The sequence below is a fragment of the Oryctolagus cuniculus genome, chromosome 12, assembly GCF_964237555.1.
Source record: "Oryctolagus cuniculus chromosome 12, mOryCun1.1, whole genome shotgun sequence".
Classification (NCBI taxonomy): domain Eukaryota; kingdom Metazoa; phylum Chordata; class Mammalia; order Lagomorpha; family Leporidae; genus Oryctolagus; species Oryctolagus cuniculus.
The window spans coordinates 54567238-54586940 of record NC_091443.1 but is presented as its reverse complement, the minus strand read 5'-3'; the positions used below and the strand labels follow the sequence as shown (position 1 = coordinate 54586940).

The 19703-nt window shown below is 41.5% G+C and overlaps 2 protein-coding genes across 3 annotated transcripts; both read left to right on the top strand.

The window, feature by feature from the left end:
• The first annotated feature begins 470 nt into the window (after positions 1 to 470).
• LOC100349174 (olfactory receptor 11H6) lies at positions 471 to 5008 on the top strand. Its single transcript, XM_051822593.2, has one exon. The coding sequence runs from the start codon at positions 537 to 539 to the stop codon at positions 1590 to 1592; it is 1056 nt and encodes a 351-aa protein (XP_051678553.2). The 5' UTR covers positions 471 to 536; the 3' UTR covers positions 1593 to 5008.
• Positions 5009 to 8329: 3321 nt separating this feature from the next.
• LOC100349430 (olfactory receptor 11G2-like) lies at positions 8330 to 12975 on the top strand. Of its 2 annotated transcripts, XM_051822594.2 has the most exons (2): positions 8330 to 8370; positions 11857 to 12975. In XM_051822594.2, exons 1-2 carry the CDS (start codon positions 8330 to 8332, stop codon positions 12788 to 12790), a joined length of 975 nt encoding a protein of 324 aa, XP_051678554.2. In that variant the 3' UTR covers positions 12791 to 12975. The 2 variants fall into 2 exon arrangements, with proteins under 2 accessions (XP_051678554.2, XP_017203872.3); XM_017348383.3 differs by lacking the exon at positions 8330 to 8370 and having other exon boundaries at positions 11819 to 12975.
• The last annotated feature ends 6728 nt before the right edge of the window (positions 12976 to 19703 follow it).

The window sequence follows — 19703 nt, the reverse complement described above, 5'->3', positions numbered from 1 at the left end:
TTTCATGTCTCTTTACACATTTGTGAGTGCAATCACTAAACTTCTCCAAACTGCTTATAGAGTAACATTCTTTTATTGGGAGAAAATTCTGAAAGATGAATGAGAGTCTAAAAATTCAATGTGTGAGCATATCAAGCATTTTTTTTTTTTTGACAGGCAGAGTGGACAGTGAGAGAGAGAGACAGAGAGAAAGGTCTTCCTTTGCCGTTGGTTCACCCTCCAATGGCCGCGGCGGCCGGTACACCGCGCTGATCCGAAGGCAGGAGCCAGGTGCTTCTCCTGGTCTCCCATGGGGTGCAGGGCCCAAGTACTTGGGCCATCCTCCACTGCACTCCTGGGCCATAGCAGAGAGCTGGCCTGGAAGAGGGGCAATCGGGACAGAATCCAGCGCCCCAACCGGGGACTAGAACCCAGTGTGCCGGCGCCGCAAGGCGGAGGATTAGCCTAGTGAGCCGCGGCGCTGGCCTCAAGCATTTTCAAACTCTGAGTCTTCAGAAGTATAGATATATTGTATTTACCTAATAGAATAGCAAAATATGAGGAATTTACAGATCTCTAAAAGGAAAATATGCTTGAGTTTTAGGGAACAAGGTCAACCATGTCATTGTCATTTTATTCTTCTCTGCACACAGGAAACCATGAATCTGTCAGCAGTCAGCACAGTGACTGAATTTATACTCCTGAGTTTCCCCTGCTCCAGAGGGGTTCAGGTCCTCCTCTTTGCTCTGTTTTTCGTGTCCTACATCCTAACACTGATGGGAAATGGAGCCATTGTCTCTGCAGTGATGCTGGATTGCAGGCTTCATACCCCGATGTACATCCTGCTGGCCAACTTCTCATTCCTGGAGATCTGCTACATCAACACCACTGTTCCCAATATGTTAGGAAACTTCCTTTCAGAGACCAAAGCCATCTCTTTCACAGGTTGTTTCCTCCAGTTCTACTTCTTCTTCTCATTCGGTATCACTGAGACCTTCCTGCTGCCCCTCATGGCTTTTGACCGGTACTTGGCCATCTGCTGGCCTCTCCGCTACCCGACCATCATGAGCATGCCTCTCTGCAAGAACTTGGTGGTTCTCTGCTGGGTAGCTGCCTTCCTCTGCTATCCAATCCCTATCTACTTTACCACGCAACTCCCCTTTTGTGGCCCCAATGTTATTGACCACTTCGTCTGTGACCCTGGTCCACTGCTGGCCTTGTCCTGCATTGCTGCACCTGGAATTGAGCTTTCCTGTTCTATTTTAAGCTCTGTTATTATCTTCATCACGTTCTTCTTCATCCTTGCATCCTACACCCTGGTTCTCAGGGCAGTGTTGCGTGTCCCCTCCGCAGAGGGTAGACGGAAGGCCTTCTCCACCTGTGGTTCCCATCTAGCTGTGGTGTCTCTGTTCTATGGGAGCATCATGGTGATGTACATCAGCCCAACCTCTGGGAATCAGGCTGGGATACAGAAGATTGTGACTTTGTTCTACTCCTCAGTCACTCCTCTTATAAACCCACTCATCTACAGTCTCCGGAACAAGGACATGAAGGCTGCCTTGAGGAAAATTCAGATGTGCACAAAAATTAGCAAAATTAATGACAGCTTATGAGTGGCCCATGGACAGAATCTGTGCTTTACCACTTGCTTTCCTAGTTGTGAAGTAGTACTTTATTCACTTGCACTTAGAGACACGGACAAAAATTCACAAATCTCTGCCCAGTCAAGTAATGGTTAAGAAAATCCCAACTAAACCTGTCATAGCCTTCAAAGCAAGACTTGATAGACAGGAATTTGAATTAAATAACCAGGATGTCTTGATTTAGGATCTTCTGCTCTGACACTCAATAACTGCTTGTCCATTTATTGTATATGATCACTTGCTGACTCTTGGTTTTTTATATTTTTTAACGTCTTAAGTTCATAGTGCGTTCTTACATTGGTTTTTTTGATCTAATGATATCAGCTATACTCCTAGCAAAAGAGTAGAGTGTTCACACACTTTTATCTCAAGTAAAAGGAAATTCATGCAATCAACAAATCATACCTGGGTAAAAAATTTTATTTGACTAATAGTGACTAATAACTATCTAAAGCATTGTCTCTCAAATATATCCACTTCATGATTCTTTTGGGAACTTTTTAAAAGAACAGGCTGCTGAGTCTTTTTCCAAATATCCTAAATTGTAATCTTTGAAATGAAGCCTGGAAAACTTTATTTTAATGTGACCTAAGTGATTCTGGTTCACTGGACCCATATCAGCTCAGAAACTGAACTTATAGAGCCACCATTTCTAATATGACAAACAGAAGGAAAGAGAAATCTTGTATTAGCAGGAAGTGAAAGAAGTTTCAGTGACTACAGTTAACTCAAACACTCATGATAGTACCAGTAGCAATTTGTTTTTCTAACTTGATTCAAGTTCTGAGAGTATGGTATATTCACCCTGTCATTCTGCTAACCTAGGAAATTAAGACACTTTGTTATAGGTTTTCTTCTTTTGAGGTTCAGAGTTTTCTTTTTGTTAATTTTTAGTAGTATATAAAAGAGAAAGTTTCATGTATTTCATAAATACAACTCTAAGACGATATCCATGTTTCCCTGCATCCTTCTCTCCTTCCCTCAACCTCCCATCTTTTTTTTTTCTTTTTTGTCTTTTTAATGTTTACAAAACACTTTAAAAGAAGACTGACATTACACTTTAGGTTAGTTTCAAGAGCAGAAAGATTGTGTGCCTACACAGCCCAGAAGAGGTAAAAGCACACAGAGAGAAAAAGCCAATGCGTCTAGGATTCCAAGACCAAGACAGATGCAGAGGACTTGAGTAACACTTCCACATGACTCACCCAATTGTTTTTTTTCACATGGTCAGATGGCATCTGGGGTTGATGTATTTCATTCAAAAACATGTACCATTGTGAATTAAAATGATGTAGAAATTAAAGTCCCTGCATTTATGAAACTTGAATTCTAGTGAGGAAGATAGATTATAAGCAGGTAAACATAGAATCTATAATTCTAATAGTCAAAAGTAATATTAAAAATAAAGTAGAATTTTAATATAAAAACTGTTGGGGTAGTATAGAAGATTATTTTGACAGAATGTTCACAGAATACATTGGTGAGGAGGTAATTTCAAAGTAAGGGAATAAACCATGCAGAGATCTAGGGAATACAGTTCTGAGGAAGCACAGGTATAAGTTTAGATTTTCAAAGAATAGAAAAAAAGGTTAATTTTGGCAACCCACAAAGAAAATGTATACAAAAGTGAAGAGGCCAAGACGACTTCGGCTGTCTGACCAGGTCTCCACAGGGCATGAGAACAAGCTGCGGTCCTCTTGGTGGTTTTAATTTATTGATAATTATATTCTATACAAGAAAGCCAGAGTTTCCTGGTGGTCTCATTAATGATCGCTATATTCTTGGAAATCTGTGAGAAACAACCTCTGCTCAAAATGACCTCACTGCCGGTTGAGCTGTTGGATGGACTGGATCCTCCTAGAGTAATCCAACCCAACTCCTTCTGATGCTTCAGTTATCTGTAATAAAGCCTAGAGGGAATTCTAAGCTGTCAGGTATCTGGTATGTAGCTAGACCTGACTTAGGTTAGGGATAAGAGGGTCTTTCGGAGAGGTTTTCAGAATCCTGCTATAATGCACTTGAGAGCGTGTCTTGACATGGATTAAGGATTTCTAAATAAGGGTTAATAACTTAAGTGGCTGAGAAAAACACAAACAGTGGTAAATACCTTAGTATGTGTGGCCTGGTGGAAAGAATATAAAGTAGTCACAAAATCAATGAGCAAGTCTTAAATGAATTACTAAAACTAAATAATAGCAAAGGTTATGGGAAGGACATGTGTAATGAATGGGTTTTTTTGAGAAGGATGTTATTACTAGTAGAGTTAAAATAAAAGGTAAATGTCCCAATCTTCATAATCAATTGCTATAAAACTAGAAGTAGATGTTCCGATTCTTTGTAAAATAACCACTATGTTTTTTTGTAATCAGTTATTACAGTTATTAATCTAGTGTCACTTTGAGTCTCTGTTCTATCGTATCTCAAATATCAATTAAGTCTTTAAAATCAAAGAAACTGTTACACAGCTATGGAAATTGGGATTAAAGAGGGGTTACACATAGTACAAGGTCAATGGTTTAAAATGGATGGAAAATCAGACTTTGTTATTGTAAGGAAGATCTGTAAGGATCACTAGTGAGTGGACATATGCAAAATTTATGAGAACAGTAAAGAATGTGTAAAATGAACAGCAGATGTAATTTAGGGTAAAAAATAAAGTCTGGTGCTCTCTCATCACAGCTTTGCTGTGAGTGTGTCTCTCATTTCTTCCTGCGCCAACACCTCCCACACCTTCAGGAACCCCTGGACCTGCTGAAGCTGGACTCCAGCACAAAAGAGAAGTAGACAACATAAGATCATCTGGAGTTCATGGTCACAAAAGGCTTCCATGGCCTTGGCAGCTCATGACAAGAGCCTGGGATCATCGCTGACATCATAAATAAGAGTGTCCAGCCCAGCTTCCAAGGTGACCACCGCTGCTGAGAGGAGACAGCCAAATAGGGTCAGTAACATTGTAGGCAGGACTGTAAATTTCCTGTTAGAGATGCCACCTGCCTTTACCTGGCCAGCTCTCCTCCCAGGCCAGCTGATGGAAGTCAACAGGGTGCCTTCCCCAAGGAGGTTCACACCTCCCTTAGGATGTAAGCTATATGAAGAGATAGATAGGTCTGAGCCTCATAATTTACAAGGGCTCAAAGCCCACCAGATTATTATCAAGCCCCTTCTGTCAGGTTCTATTTGCCTCTCAATCAGAAAACTTATTTGTAGCTTAGACTGCACCTTTCTTAGCTCCTCTAATAATGACCCTGTCCTTTGTTCTAGACCCTGTTTAGCCCACTCCTGGGCCTCATTCCTTTGTAATCATAACCTCTACTCTAACATCAATGGCTCTGCTCTCAACCTGTGTGTACTGATGGTCCTCTCCCCCACTTAATGTTGTATGATTATTCAGAATTTCTCTACAGACAAACCCCTCTACCTGCAAAAGATGAGTGGCTTTTCTCCCAGTCTTGGCTGGAATCAGCTTTAAGCCACATCCATCAAACTGTCCCCACAAGGGTCCAGAGACCTCCCATTTCCTCTCCTCTATGAAATCCTCTCATTACCTGGTTAATGCTACTCTTAGGATCATTGGTTACTATTCTCACCCTGTCTTTTATACTACAGTGTCTAAGTGTAAACAGCAGGTTATAATGGAACAAACGAAGGCCTTCAGCAACAAGGCGGTCAACCAAATGCTGCTACAGGGATATACTCGGCTCCCCACTCAGGAGACAGCGGCTTGAGACATTGCCCCATGCCAGCGAAGAGTACCTCATCACCCCACGTCAGCAGGAAGTAGCTCTAAAGACAGATCATCGTCCCTCTACCCCTCCTGGACTTTTGGGACTAATGTAATCCCGTACAAATCCTGCTTTATAAAAAACAAAAGGAGGGAATGTTAGGAAACTGGCACAGTTTTATCCATGGCACAATCTACACCCTAATTTACATCCTATGCCCCAGTTCCCACTGCCATTGCTAAAAGCCAGGTAGCCACATAGCCCAAGCTGTGCCCATGGCTTGCCTGTGCCAGGCTCCACCCCCATCCTAATGGGATTTGCTGCTCCTGCTTCCCTGCCCGCCCTCCGGCAAAGTTTTAAAAGGACCTGTTCCTGCACACGTGCCTCTCTTGGCTCCTCTAGTCTGCTCTCCTCTCCCCCTCTCATCTCTCTTCTCTCTTCTCTCCTTGATAGCTCCTCTCCTCTCTGTTTCTCTCTTATACTCTCCTTCTCTCTTTTCCTTCTCGCCCTTTCCCTCCAGCCTGCTGGGTTTCCCCAATAAACCTTCTCCCTTACTCCGGTATTTGGTGTGTTTTGTGACGGCCTAACAGAAATACATAACAGGCCTCCTTGAAATCATGTCATTATGAACAAGAAGTTTCAATAAAGAAGTTTCATAAAAATGAAAATAAATAAATAAATAAATAAATAGGAGTGTCAATTGTTAAATCAACAACAGGAGTCACTGTGCACTTGATCCCATGTAGGAACTCTGTGCTTAATGTGTTGTACTATGAGAATTAATGGTAAAACTACTACTCAAACAGTACTCTATACTTTGTGTGTCTGTGTAGGTGCAAACTGTTGGAATCTTTACTTAGTATAGACTTGGTCTTCTGTATATAAAGATAATTAGAGGCCAGCACTCTGGCGCAGTGGGTTAAAGCCCTGGCCTGAAGCTCCGGCATCCCATAAGGGCACTGGTTCTAGTCCCGGCTGCTCCTCTTCCAATCCAACTCTCTTCTATGACCTGGGAAATCAGTAGAAGATGGCCCAAGTCCTTGGGCCCCTGCAACCACGTGGTAGACCCGGAAGAAGCTCTTGGCTCCTGGCTTCTGATCAGCACAGCTCCAGCCATTGCGGCCATCTGGGGAGTGAACCAGCGGATGGAAGACCTCTCTCTCTGTCTCTCTCTCTCTCTCCCTCTCTCTGCCTCTCCTCTCTCTGTGTAACTCTGCCTTTCAAATAAATAAAATAAATATTTAAAAAATAAAAATAATTAAAAATGAATCTTAATGAAGAATGTGATGGGAGAGGGAGTAGGAGATGAGACAGTTTGGGGGTGGGAAGTGGGTATGGGGGGAAGAACTACTTTAATCTAAAAGCTGTACTTATGAAATTTATGTTTATTAAATAAAAGCTTTCTATTAAAAAAAAAAAGGAAAGAAACAGAAGTGGTCCCTAGAGGAGCTGAACAAATCAGTGTTTCAGAGGAAAACTTCTGCCACAGTGGGGAGGATGAGGAGATAGAGCATTGGCTGTGTTCACACCCCTGCCCCTCCGTGAGCTGCAGTACCTGCCTCTCCCTCACAGCTGAGAATGGCCCTGCAATGGCTGTCTTCACCTGGAGCAATCCAGGGGCCCGCAGCTTTTCCTCTTAGAGATGCCTAAATGAAGGCTTGCAGAAAAAGTTTCTGCTCCACAGCCACCACACTCTGTAAGCACATTAGGTTCTTTGATAGCCTTTAGTCAAAGACCAGAGGACCACCTGTAGAGGAACAAGCTGTGTGTATCACTCACTATAGCAAGGGATAATGTATTCCGTGGGGAGTCCGGGAAGACAATGTGAGAAAGAACCTATTTTAGTATTTGTGCTTTGTTAGGGTGATTGGGAGCAGGATCTAAGAAAGTGGCAGCTGGCTCCAACTGGATGTTGTCAAAACCAGGACAATTTTATGGCCAGGAATCTTAATAAATCACACCTATAGAGAGAGCATATGAGAAAGAGAGTGAAGCTGTCATTGTTTTTTTAAAAAACAAAGCAGCCACTCCTTATAGCCAAGAAAGGAAAATCTTTGACACTTTACAAGGGACACCATGACCTCATTTTGTCTGTGCTTAGGCAAAATTATGGAGTCGCTTTGTTTTGTTTCATCGTACAGTCTCACAGTGACCCTAACCGAGGTTAAATTTTCAGAGAACGGCATGACCTAGCTATGCCAGGCCAGCTTGAATAACTCTGAGGTCTAGCTGTAGGTGTCGGCTCAGTTATCCACGTCTGGGACTGCTTCTCCTCCCTCAGGTTTGCAAGACGTTTTCACTGTCCACATGGAAAGCATACTTCAAGGGGTTAGAGCTAACATTTATATCTCACTCCACCTATGAGAAGTTGGATGGAAGCAAAAGATATTGTTTCAGCTTGCATAGGAAGAAAACAAACAAATTAAGGCACGCCCCACGGGAAGTGAGCACCAAACACAGAGCCCTCTCCTGACACTGCTCTCCTTTTAGAAGCAGTTAATGGATCTCTGTGGACCAGGAAGGACAGAGTTGCCTACTTGTGGCAGGATCTGCGTATGTTCCTTCTATCCTTCAGCACAAATTCTTTGTCATAGCCATCTCTGCCCTTTGTGTCCTCTCTGGTCATTGCCAAAAAAGACTAAGAAAATAGCAAGGAAATTCCTGAGGAGTTTCAGATCGGATTCCAACTTCTAATACAGGTAAAAAGATGATATCATGTTTATAAGAGTAAAAAAAAATTTATGGCAGAGTTTTAGATTCCTATATCTCCCACCTACAACTTTCTATGAGTTTGTTATGGCCATATATGTAACACCAATATTTCTTACGTTCTTACTGATGAAGGTAGTTCCACAGATATTACGTCATTTAGTAATCTTTATAACAGCCTTCTTCAAGAAGGGTATAATTATGCCAATTTTATAGCTAAGGAAACTAAGATTATAATTTCCCATGACCGGTAAAGAAAGCTCTAACTGTACATCCATGGGTTTTTTCTTAATTTATTTAAGGTATATAAATTTCATGCATTCCTTATATACAGATATAGGAACTTAGTGATTTTCCCACCCTTACCTTCCTCCCACCCATCCTACCACCCTTCTTCTTCCTCTCTTGCCTATTCAGGGTTTTTATATTATGCAAGGTTGCCTACCACTCACTTCAATCTAGAAAATTGTCTTTCATTTATAATAAAGTATTTTCTGGAAGTGGATTATTCAGTGTTGCAGTCATGACAACCCCTTCCCAAAACTTTATAAACAAGCCAGGAAAGGGAAGTTCTAAGGCTGCTACAGTAGGAATTTTGAGGAAAATTTACAGTATGATGGAAATGTCTTCCTCTCACTTCATACAAGGCATAGCATGGCTATCCCAACCTTTCTGAAGCTGAATAATTTAAGAAACAAAACACACACACACACACACATACACACATGCACACACATACATGCACACACACACACACCAAAAAGCTTGCTGTTAGTTAACTTGATACAAATCGCCAAAAACAATGTTGTATCCATACTCTCAGTGCCTTCTGTAGCTGATGCAGGTGAATTGGCCAGTCTTGGTTTTCCTTTTGGTTTTGATTTTTGGTAACTAAACAATTCCAGCACAAATTCTGCCAAGTAAGCATCATAGTTTCTTCTGCATGGAAGAAATAGTAATAAAAGGTGAGTAACAAATCAATCTAATTAAATATGCTAGGTTGAGAGTAAAATAACAGCCCATTCAGAGTAATTTTCACACCAATCCCAGATCAGCACGCTGTGCAAGTCCCTACTGCTCTACTTCCAGTCCAGCTTACTGCTAATGGATTGTAGAAAGCATTAAATGATGGCTTAAGTGTTGGGCCCCTATCACCCATGTAGGAAACCTGGATGGAATTCCAAGCTCCTGACTGCAGCCTGGCCCAGTCCTAGTTATTGCAGGCATTTGGGGAGTGAACTGGGCATGGGAGTAAGCCAGCAGATGAAAGATCTCTCTCTTTCTTCCTCTCCCACTCTCCTTCTCTTTCTCCTTTTTCCCTTGTGTTTTCCAAGTGGATGAAATAGTCCCTCTGAATTAGGGTCTTTTTAATTTACACTTGTTGACTACTATATCTAGTATTAAGCCTTTCACTTTAATGCAAATTAAAATATGTTATCTCAGAAACTAGGCAAGAAATGGGGGGAGGAAGAGGGAGGCAGGGAAAAAGGAAAGATTTTATTCTTAGAATTGTTATCTAGGAACTACATTGAATCTGTTCTCTTTGTATTAATATTACATAAACATGAAAAAATAAAGTTAAGAAATTTATTAAATAAATCATAAGGCTAATTACAAGTCTCATCAAGATAGATAATGAGATTCCCAGAGTGTTGTAAATTACATCCTACATGAAAAGGTTCTCCTGAAGCAGGTTTAGGACAATTTTCTTTATCACTTCTGAAATGATCTTTTAAGAGCAGAATAATTTCGATGTAACCATCAACTCTGAAAAAAAGATAGTGCCCAGTACAGTATTATTAGAAAAAAGAACAGAGATACTGTTGAAGTGCACTCTATGAATCATTCCCAGTGCTCTCGTAAATAAAGAAAGACCTTAACCTTGGAGAAGGAGGAAGATATTGACAATCAGAACTCCATACATTACCAGTGAGAGTGAGAAATAATGCAATAATAAGGGAAAACAGATTTAGTCTAATGCACTCAGGTTGAAGATACGCACACCCTATGATACAGCTACACATGTAACCAGGAAAAATAAATGCTATAGTCATAGAAGTGAAATTTCAGAAAGGTCCAAACTGGAAATAAATCAAAATATTCACTACAGTAGAATAATTAAATAGGCGGTGGCTTATTCATACAATGACAGTACAGAGCAGTAAAACTGAACAAACCACAGGCACATACAATAACATGAATTTCACAAACTAGCTTTTGAATGATAAGGAAACATCCAAAAGTACAACAGTATGATTTCGTTTATGTGACATACAAAACAAGCAAAACTCCTTTTGTTTAGAAGTCTATACTTACTTACCAGTTGTAAAGAAAAACAAGGAAGGGAGGCAGTGATGGTAATCAGGATGGAGCATGAGGGAAATTCTAGGGTGTGAATGAAATTCTATTTCTTCAGTGATATTTACAATGGTGTTTTCTTCATAATGGTATATAAATTTATATATATATATATTATGCATGCTTCTGTACATTTCACAAATAGGATATTTCTATGTCCATTCTCTGATACTCATTGATTTCTAGTGTTTTTATAGACCAAAAACTAGGTAAGACTATGATCATATTTCAGGAACACACAATTATTCTTAGGTGTTTAAATTTAACTGAAAAGTGATCTCCGTTAAATATAAGAGTGAGAATAAGAGAGGGAGGAGATGTACAATTTGGGACATGCTCAAGCTGACTTGCCCCAAATGGTAGAGTTAGAAATTTGCCAGGGGATTCCAATTCAATCCCATCAAGGTGGAATGTATCAATGCCATCTCACTAGTCAAAGTGATCAATTTCAGTGCATAATTGATCATATTGATAGGTCCAAGAGTCAAAGGGATCACATATAAGACTAGTGTCTGCTAATACTAACTGATAGAATAAAAAAGGGAGAGAATGATCCAACATGGGAAGTGAGATACACAGCAGACTCATAGAATGGCAGATGTCCTAAACAGCACTCTGGCCTCATAATCAGCCCTTAAGGCATTCAGAGCTGGCTGAAGAGCCCATGAAAGTATTTCAGGCATGGAAAGCCAAGACACTCTGGCAAAAAAAAAAGAAGACCTAAATGAAAGATCTCCGCAAGTGAGATCCCAGTAGAAAGAACGGGCCATCAAAGAAGGAGGTACCTTTCTCTAAAGGGAGGAGTGAACTTCCACTTTGACTATGACCTTGTCTAAATAAGATCAGAGTCGGTGAACTCAGGGGGCTTCCATAGCCTTGGCAACTCATGACAAGAGCCTCGGGTGATTACTTATGCCATAAACAAGAGTGTCAATCTGTTAAGTCAACAACAGGAGTCACTGTGTATTTACTCCTCATGTAGAATCTCTGTCCTTAATGTGTTGTTCAATGTGAATTAATGCTATAACTAGTACTCAAACAGTATTTTGCATTTTATGTTCTGTGTGGGTGCAGACTGTTGAAATCTTTACTTAATATATACTAAATTGATCTTTTGTATATAAAGAGAATTGAAAATGAATCTTGATGTGAATGGAATGGGAGAGGGAGCAGGAATTGGCAGGGTTGCAGGTGGGAGGGAAGTTATGGGGGGAAAAAAGCCATTGTAATCCATAAGTTGTACTTTGGACATTTATATTTCCTAAATAAAAGTTAAAAAAAACTTATAGGATACAACAAAAAAAAAACTTGATGTTTAAGTGTTTATTTCATTCTCTGGGACATGTAAAATACATATTTGGGTTTCAGTGTGTCTTTGCACTGCCATCACATAATTGCTGATGATTTCACAGCTACAGACAGATGAAAATCCTCAGCACCCTCAGGAACTCCAGCACCATTACTGGCTTCATCCTCCTGGGCTTCCCTGGCCCCTGGGAGGAACAGATCCTCCTCTTTGTGCTCTTCTCTGCTGTCTACCTCCTGACCCTCATGGGCAACGGTTCTATCATCTGCACTGTGTGCTGTGACCAGAGACTCCACACTCCCATGTACATCCTGCTCGCCAACTTCTCCTTCCTGGAGATCTGCTATGTCACCTCCACGGTTCCCAACATGTTGGCCAACTTCCTCTCTGACACCAAGACCATCTCCTTCTCTGGCTGCTTCCTCCAGTTCTATTTTTTCTTCTCCTTGGGTTCTACAGAATGCTTTTTCCTGGCAATTATGGCATTTGATCGGTGCCTTGCCATCTGCCGGCCCCTTCACTACCCAATACTTATGACCAGGCATCTTTGCAATGTTCTTGTGGGCAGCTGCTGGACACTTGGTTTCCTCTGGTTCCTGATTCCTATAACTGTCATTTCCCAGATGTCCTTCTGTCAACCTAGGATTATTGACCACTTCCTGTGTGACCCAGGTCCTCTGTTAACCCTCACCTGTACCAGGGACCCTGTAATAGAATTGACTAGCTCCACTTTAAGTTCTCTACTTTTATTTATTCCTTTTCTCTTCATCATGGTGTCATATGCTCTGGTCCTCAAAGCTGTACTGAGGGTTCCTTCGGCAGCTGGACGAAAAAAGGCTTTCTCCACTTGTGGCTCCCACCTTGCTGTGGTGTCTCTTTTCTATGGCTCAGTGATGGTCATGTATGTGAGCCCAACATCGGAGCATGAAGCTGGAGTGCAAAAGATTGTGACTCTGTTTTATTCTGTGGTGACTCCACTCATTAACCCTGTAATATATAGTCTGAGGAACAAAGACATGAAACAAGCGATGAAGAAAATATGCCAAGGCCGGCGCCGCTGCTCAATAGGCTAATCCTCTGCCTGCAGTGCCGGCACACTGGGTTCTAGTCCCGGTCAGGGTGCCAGATTCTGTCCCGGTTGCCCCTCTTCCAGGCCATCTCTCTGCTGTGGCCTGGGAGTGCAGTGGAGGATGGCCCAAGTGCTTGGGCCCTGCACCCCATGGGAGACCAGGAGGAAGTACCTGGCTCCTGCCATCGGATCAGCGCAGTGCTAAGGAAGACCTTTCTTTCTGTCTCTCTCTCTCACTGTCCACTCTGCCTGTCAAAAAAAAAAAAAAAAAAGAAAGAAAGAAAGAAAATATGCCAAGTCTGTTGTTAAGGCTTTCCACTGCTTTTTAATTTGCTCTATTGAATTCCTCATTTCCAATATTTCATTTTTTTCTCATTAAAATCTCAATTACATGGGAAAAATTTTCATTCATGTCATGTAGGGATTTCTTCAATTTGTGGGTTTGCTTCTGATTACTTCTAAGTAATCCTAATATTAATGTTTTGAATTTCATTTCTGGCATTTCTTCAATCTCTTCATCTTCACATTTGAGTACTGAAGTACTGTTGTCCTTGGCAGCTCATGACAAGAGCCTCGGTGATTACTGACATCATAAATAAGAGTGTCAATTGTTAAATCAACAACAGGATTCACTATGCACTTACTCCCCATGTAGGATCTCTGTCCTTAATGTGTTGTACTAGGTGAATTAATGGTATAACTAGTACTCAAACAGTACTTTATACTTTGTGTGTCTGTGTGGGTGCAAACTGTTGAAATGTTTATTTAGTATATACTAAGTTGATCTTCTGTATATAAAGATAATTGAAAATGAATCTTAATGAAGAATGGGATGGGAGAGGAAGTAGGAGATGGATGGTTTGTGGGTGGGAGGGTGGTTATGGAGGGAAAAATCACTAATATCCAAAAGTTTTGCTTTCAAAATTTATATTTATTAAATTTTTAAAAAGTGCTGTTGTGTTCTTTTGGGAGCATATCATGTTGTCTTCCTTATTTTTGTTTCTTGAATTGCTGCATTTATTTTAAGCATTTGTGGAGATACGTGTTGCTTTTTTTTTCCCTGTGATGGATTTATCTTTGGAATATTCCTCTGTGGCTTAGTGGAGTGTCTGCTCTTTCAGGGAATACCCAGAGGGATGTGGTCCAGGAGCTCTGTTCAGTGCTCCAGGATGTGGGGAGTACTCAAGGTGACACTCAAGTTGGTGTGGTAAATCTCTTTTTTTATCATTGGGGAGCATTTCATCAACTCTGTTTGTGTAGTGTCATGCTCACCTCCTACCCTCCAAGGAGACCAGTTCCCAGGTGCTACCCCCAGTGGGTGCAGTATTCATCCACGCTGCCACAAAAACCACACAAAGATCCATGCAGTCCTCATGTGAGCATGGAACTGGCAGGCATGACCCTCACCAGGCAAGCAGGGAGTCCTGGGCATGTAGAGCTGCCCACAGTGACTGCTCAGGGACCCTCCCACACAACCACAGTGCTTTCACAGCCCGTCCCAGCACACAAGACTCCCACAGATACAAATGCCCAGCCCCCTTCAATTCTCCCAGCCAGACTCAGGCATCTCTTCTCAGCCGATTGCTGGACGTGCAGACAAAAGCTGGCACAGCTGCTATGTATGTCCAGATTGGTGTCTGCCCTCTTTCAGCTACTTACAGGACACCGGTTCCAGGTGGTCAGGAGGAGAGAAATTTGTCCCCCTCTTTTTTCCCCTCTAGATTGTCAGGTACACTGTGCCCAAGCCAGATTCACACCAGGATCTTCCCACAGCTTTATCGCCAGTGGCTTGGGATGCTACAGTCTGGTCTCACCCTACTCTCCAAAGCTGGGTCTGAGGCTCTTGGCTTCTGGGGTCCTGTGTTAGGTCCATGCTCATGCTGCACATCCACACCCTCCATGTGGATCCAGTCTCCCTCCAGCTTCTGAGGAATTTCCACTGCAGTTTTCTCCCTAACTCTTCCAGAGATTGCACACTCTCCACTTTTATATTTAAGATTTATTTTATTTATTTGAAAGACAGAGTTACACAGAGAGGTAGAGACAGAGAGAGAGGTCTTCCATCCACTGGTTCACTCCCCAGATGGCCGCAGCAGCAGAGCTGTGCCGATCCAAAGCCAAGAGCTTCTTCTGGGTCTCCCACATGGGTGCAAGGACCCAAGGACTTGGGCCATCTTCTACTGCTTTCCCAGGCCATAGCAGAGAGCGGAATCAGAAGAGGAGCAGCCGGGTCTTGAACCAGCACCCATATGGGATGCCAGCACTTCAGGCCAGGGCATTAACCCACTGCGCCACAGTGCCGGCCCCTCCACTTTTTTTTTTCTAACTATCTTCTCTCAAACTAGAGCAGTAAGATCCATCCCTATTCTGCCTTCCTGAAATCTCCCAATAAATATAGGTTTTATTCTCACCATCTGGCTGAGAACAAAGAAAAACATTGATGTTTTTACAAATAAAACTTAAAGACATTGGCAATTTGAAGAAAGACTGGAAAACCAAGATAATTACTTGATGAAAGGGGCCGGCGCTGTGGCGCGGTAGGTTCATCCTCCGCCTGCGGCACCAGCATCCCATATGGGCGCCAGTAGTAGTTCCAGCTGCTCCTCTTCTGATACAGCTCTCTGCTATGGCCTGGGAGAGCAATAGAAGATGGCCCAAGGCCTTGGGACCCTGCACCTGCACAGGAGACCCTGAAGAAGTTCCTGGCTCCTACTTCGGATCAGTGCAGCTCCGGCTGTTACAGCCATCTGGGAAGTGAACCAACGGAAAGAAGACCTCTCTCTCTCTCTGTCTCTCCCTCTCACTGTCTGTAACTCCACCTCTCAAATAAATAAATAAATAAAATCTTTTAAAAAAATTACCTGATGAAAGTCTGAGTGGTAAGAAGAATGGTGATCATTTAAGCCAATCATGTTCAGAGAGATTCGGCTCCAGTTTGGATCTTTTGCTTTGTGACAAATGCCCTCCAACAAGAAGCAGACAAGATCATAGGGCTTACATGAAGCTGGTGTCCTTGTGGCCATCATCCTCAGTGAAGATGAACCAGAACTACACCAGACATCACTCAGAGTGAAAACAGAAATAAACCAAACCTGGAAGTTTCTGGCCACCATTCAGCTGTTACTTGGGTTTGTATTGCCTTTGTCTCCAATTTCTCCAAAATAATGCTTGTAATACAGTCTTGCTTTAGGCTTCTGCTAGACCTGCCATCCTCTTCACTTTGTCTCCCACATACACGCATGTGCGCACACACACACACACACACAGACCTCACAATCCCATACATGGTCTCTAACAAAAATCTAAAGAATTTTTTAATAGTGTAAAATATGTTGGGGCCAGCCCTGTGACGTAGCCAGTTAAGCTGCCACCTGTAGCACTGGTATCCCATATGAGTGCTGGTTCATGTCCTGGCTGCTTCTCTTCTGATCCAGCTCTCTGCTTATGACCTGGAAAAGCAGTCAAAGATGGCCTAAATGCTTGGGCCCCTACACCCACATGGGAGACCTAGAGGAAGCTCTTCGCTCCTGGTTTCAGATCAGCCCAGCTCCAGCTGTTGCAGCAATTTCGGGAGTGAACCAGCAGATAGAAGACCTTGCTCTTTGTCTCTCCCTCTCTGTAACTCTACCTCTCAAATAAATAAATAAAATAGTATAAAAGTTGATCATGAGTATTTCTACTTTAATGCTGTTCTACAAATCAAAATAAAGTGCACTTGCATATGTGACATTCATCAGAGATCACAGTGCAGGGCATTTCATCTAACATTTGCCCAACAAATTGTAGCAAAATAGATAGTGTCTTCTCTGATCTTAGAATCAGCCCTAAGGCATTCTGGTCTGACTGTGAGAGCATTTTAGGCATGGAAAGCCAAGACACTGTAGCAAAAAATGTCCTACATGAAAGACTTCGGTGGGCGAGACCCCAGTAGAAAGAAGCAGTCATCAAAGAAGGAGGTACTTTCCTCTGAAGGGAGGAGAGAACTTTCGCTTTGCTTATGGCATTGTCTAAAAACTGACAGAGTTTGTGGATTCAAAAGGCTTCCTTAGCCTAGGCAGCTCATGTCAAGGGCCTCGGGTGATCACTGGCATCATACTAAGAGTGTTAATTGCTGGCTGGCGCCGTGGCTCACATGGCTAATCCTCTGAGTGTGGCACCGGCACCCCGGGTTCTAGTCCCGGTTGGGACACCGGGTTCGAGTTCCAGCTGCTCCTCTTCCAGTCCAGCTCTCTGCTGTGGCCCAGGAGGGCGGTGGAGGATGGCCCAAGTGCTTGGGTTCCTGCACTCGCATGGGAGACCAGGAGGAAGCTCCTGGCTTCGGATCTCAACTGTTGAGGGACAGTTTTTTGTTTTGTTTTTTTTATTTCTGGTTTTTTTTCATGCAAATTGTTGAACTCTTTACTTAGCATAGAGTTGATCTGTGTATAAAGTTAATCGAAAATGGATCTTAGTGGAGAATGGGACTGGGAAAGTTAGAGGGAAGTGGAGGAGAGGTAGAGGGTGGGTATGGTGGGAAGAATCACTATATTCCTAAAGTTGTACTTATGAAATGCATGAAGTCTGTATTCCCTAAATAAAAGGTTTCTTTGGGGGAAAAATAAATTTTAAAAAAGAGAGATTGTGTCAATATTTTTACACACTTATGATCTAAAAACTGAAGCAAAAAACCACATAATCCATGTCAATATACTCTTCTTGGAAATATATGGACTTAGGTAAATCTGCAGGAAGTAATCAAAACTCAAATATATTCTCTTTTTTCAAAAAGAATTTATTTATTTATTTATTTATTTGTTTATTTGAAAGGCAGAGTTAAAGAGAGAAACAAAGACAGAGATTTTCCAACTGCTGGTTCACACTCCACAACAGCCAACACTGGACCTGGCCAAAACCAGGAGCCAGGAGCTTCATCCAAGTCTCCCATGTGTGTTTTATATTGGCAGGTATATGTAGATTTTACCACTATGTGTTCCGATGTGAAATTCTCATAAGTACACAAATACATTATGAAGTACATCACCATACATGTGCCTGTAGTCCATTAATTAAATGGGGAGAATTAGGAGCCAGCATTTTAGTACAGCAGGTTAAGACATTTCTTGTGACACCAGAATATCATATCAGAGAGCCAACTGAGTCCTGACTGTTCTACTTCCAATCCAGCTCCCTGCTAATGCACTTGAGATGTACATATGTGATGTATGATGGCCCAAGTACTTTTGTCCCTGTCACCCAAATGACAGACTTGGATGGAATTCTTGGCCCTTGCCTTCAGCCTGGCCAAGTCTCAGCTATTGCAGCCATTTGGAGAGTGACCCAATGCATGGGAAATTGCTTTCTCTCTGTGTCTTTCTCTGATTCTCTCCCATTCTGCTTTTGACAATCTTCCTTTCAAATAATTAAGCAAATCTTTTAAAAAACAAGTTCTAAATTCTACTACTAAAATGAAGGACATAGAATTAAAAGATATGAGAATAACAAAATATTTTCCATGATAATCTTATAAATAAATAAACTTCGTATAAAAATAAATATATATCAATAAACTTCATATAAAATAAAAATAGGGGAAATTGAAAACATATTAAAATTTAAAATGATTTTCAGGAAAAAATTCCATTCACAAATCTGAAAGATATATAAAATGAAATTGTAAAATAAATAATTAATATATGTGTCCAATAAAATTCCAAAGAATAATGCTTGCAAATATGGGTGTAGCAATGGCCTGTATTTGTGATACACAGTGAATATCAGGGTTGATGTTAAAAATTAATTGAAGGCTTTTTCTCTCAGATTAGGAAAAAGACAGATGTCCATTTTGCCAGTTCTATTTGATATAACATTGGAATTCTAGCCAGAGTCAATAAACAAGAAGAGACAGGGAAAAGTATACAAATTGGAAAAGAAGAAGCAAAATTATATCTTTTCACAGATGCCATCACCTTATATATAGAAAACCCTAAATTTCATACACACACACAATCACCTTCAGAGTATCTCCAATTAGATGGATAGCAGATTTATCATCAGGAACCCTACAGGCTAGGAGAGAACGGATAAATATAATGCAAGTCTAAAAAGATAAAAATAAACTGTCAACCCAGATACTGAACCCAGTGAAGCTCTCATTTATACATGAAAGTGAGGAGCCAGCACTGTGGCGTAGTGGGTAAAGCCACCGCCTAAAGTGCCCACATCCCATATAAGTGCCAGTTCAATTCTGAGCTGCTCCACTTGATTCTGCTTTCTGCTGTAACTTAGGAAAGCAGTAGATGGCCCAAGTGCTTGGGTCCCTGCACCCGTCTGGGATACCTAGAAGAAGCTCCTGGCTCCTAGCTCCAGCTCAGCTCTGGCCCTTGTGGCCATTTGGGGAGTGAGCCAGCAGATAGAGGTCTCTCTCTCTCTCTCTCTCTCGCTGTCCCTCTCTCTCTCTCTCTCTGTCTCTCTCTCTCTCTCTCTCTGCATTTCAAATAAATAAATAAATCTTTTGAGAAAAGCATTATAAATGAAGGTGAGATAAAGACATTCCCAAACAAACAGAAATTGAAAGAATTTGTTGCCACCTGGCCATCTTTGCAAATGGCACTTAAGGAGGTGCTATATCGAAACAGAGAAAGATAATTAGCAGCATAAAACAATGTGAAGGCAAAAAACCTCCTAGTACAAGTACAAAGGAAATCCAAAAAAGATAATAGGAATATTTACATAAAAATGGCAGGACCATGTTACTACTCACCAATAATAATAATCTTGAATGTAAATGAACTAAATTACCCAATTAAAAGATATAGACTGGCTGAACAGATTGAAAAATAAGACCTATTTGTATGCTGCTTATAAGAAACACATCTTACCAACAAAGATATACACAGACTGAAAGTGAAAGAAGAGAAAAAGTCATTCTATGCAAATAG

What these genes read in the sequence shown, in the direction of transcription:
- LOC100349174 (XM_051822593.2), top strand. Translation starts at nt 537, where the DNA reads ATGAGGAATTTACAGATCTCTAAAAGGAAAATATGCTTGAGTTTTAGG.
- LOC100349430 (XM_051822594.2), top strand. Translation starts at nt 8,330, where the DNA reads ATGGGTTTTTTCTTAATTTATTTAAGGTATATAAATTTCAT. An exon ending in TTAAGGTATATAAATTTCAT is followed by an intron (nt 8,371 to 11,856) that starts GCATTCCTTATA and finishes CAGCACCCTCAG; the next exon opens with GAACTCCAGCACCATTACTG.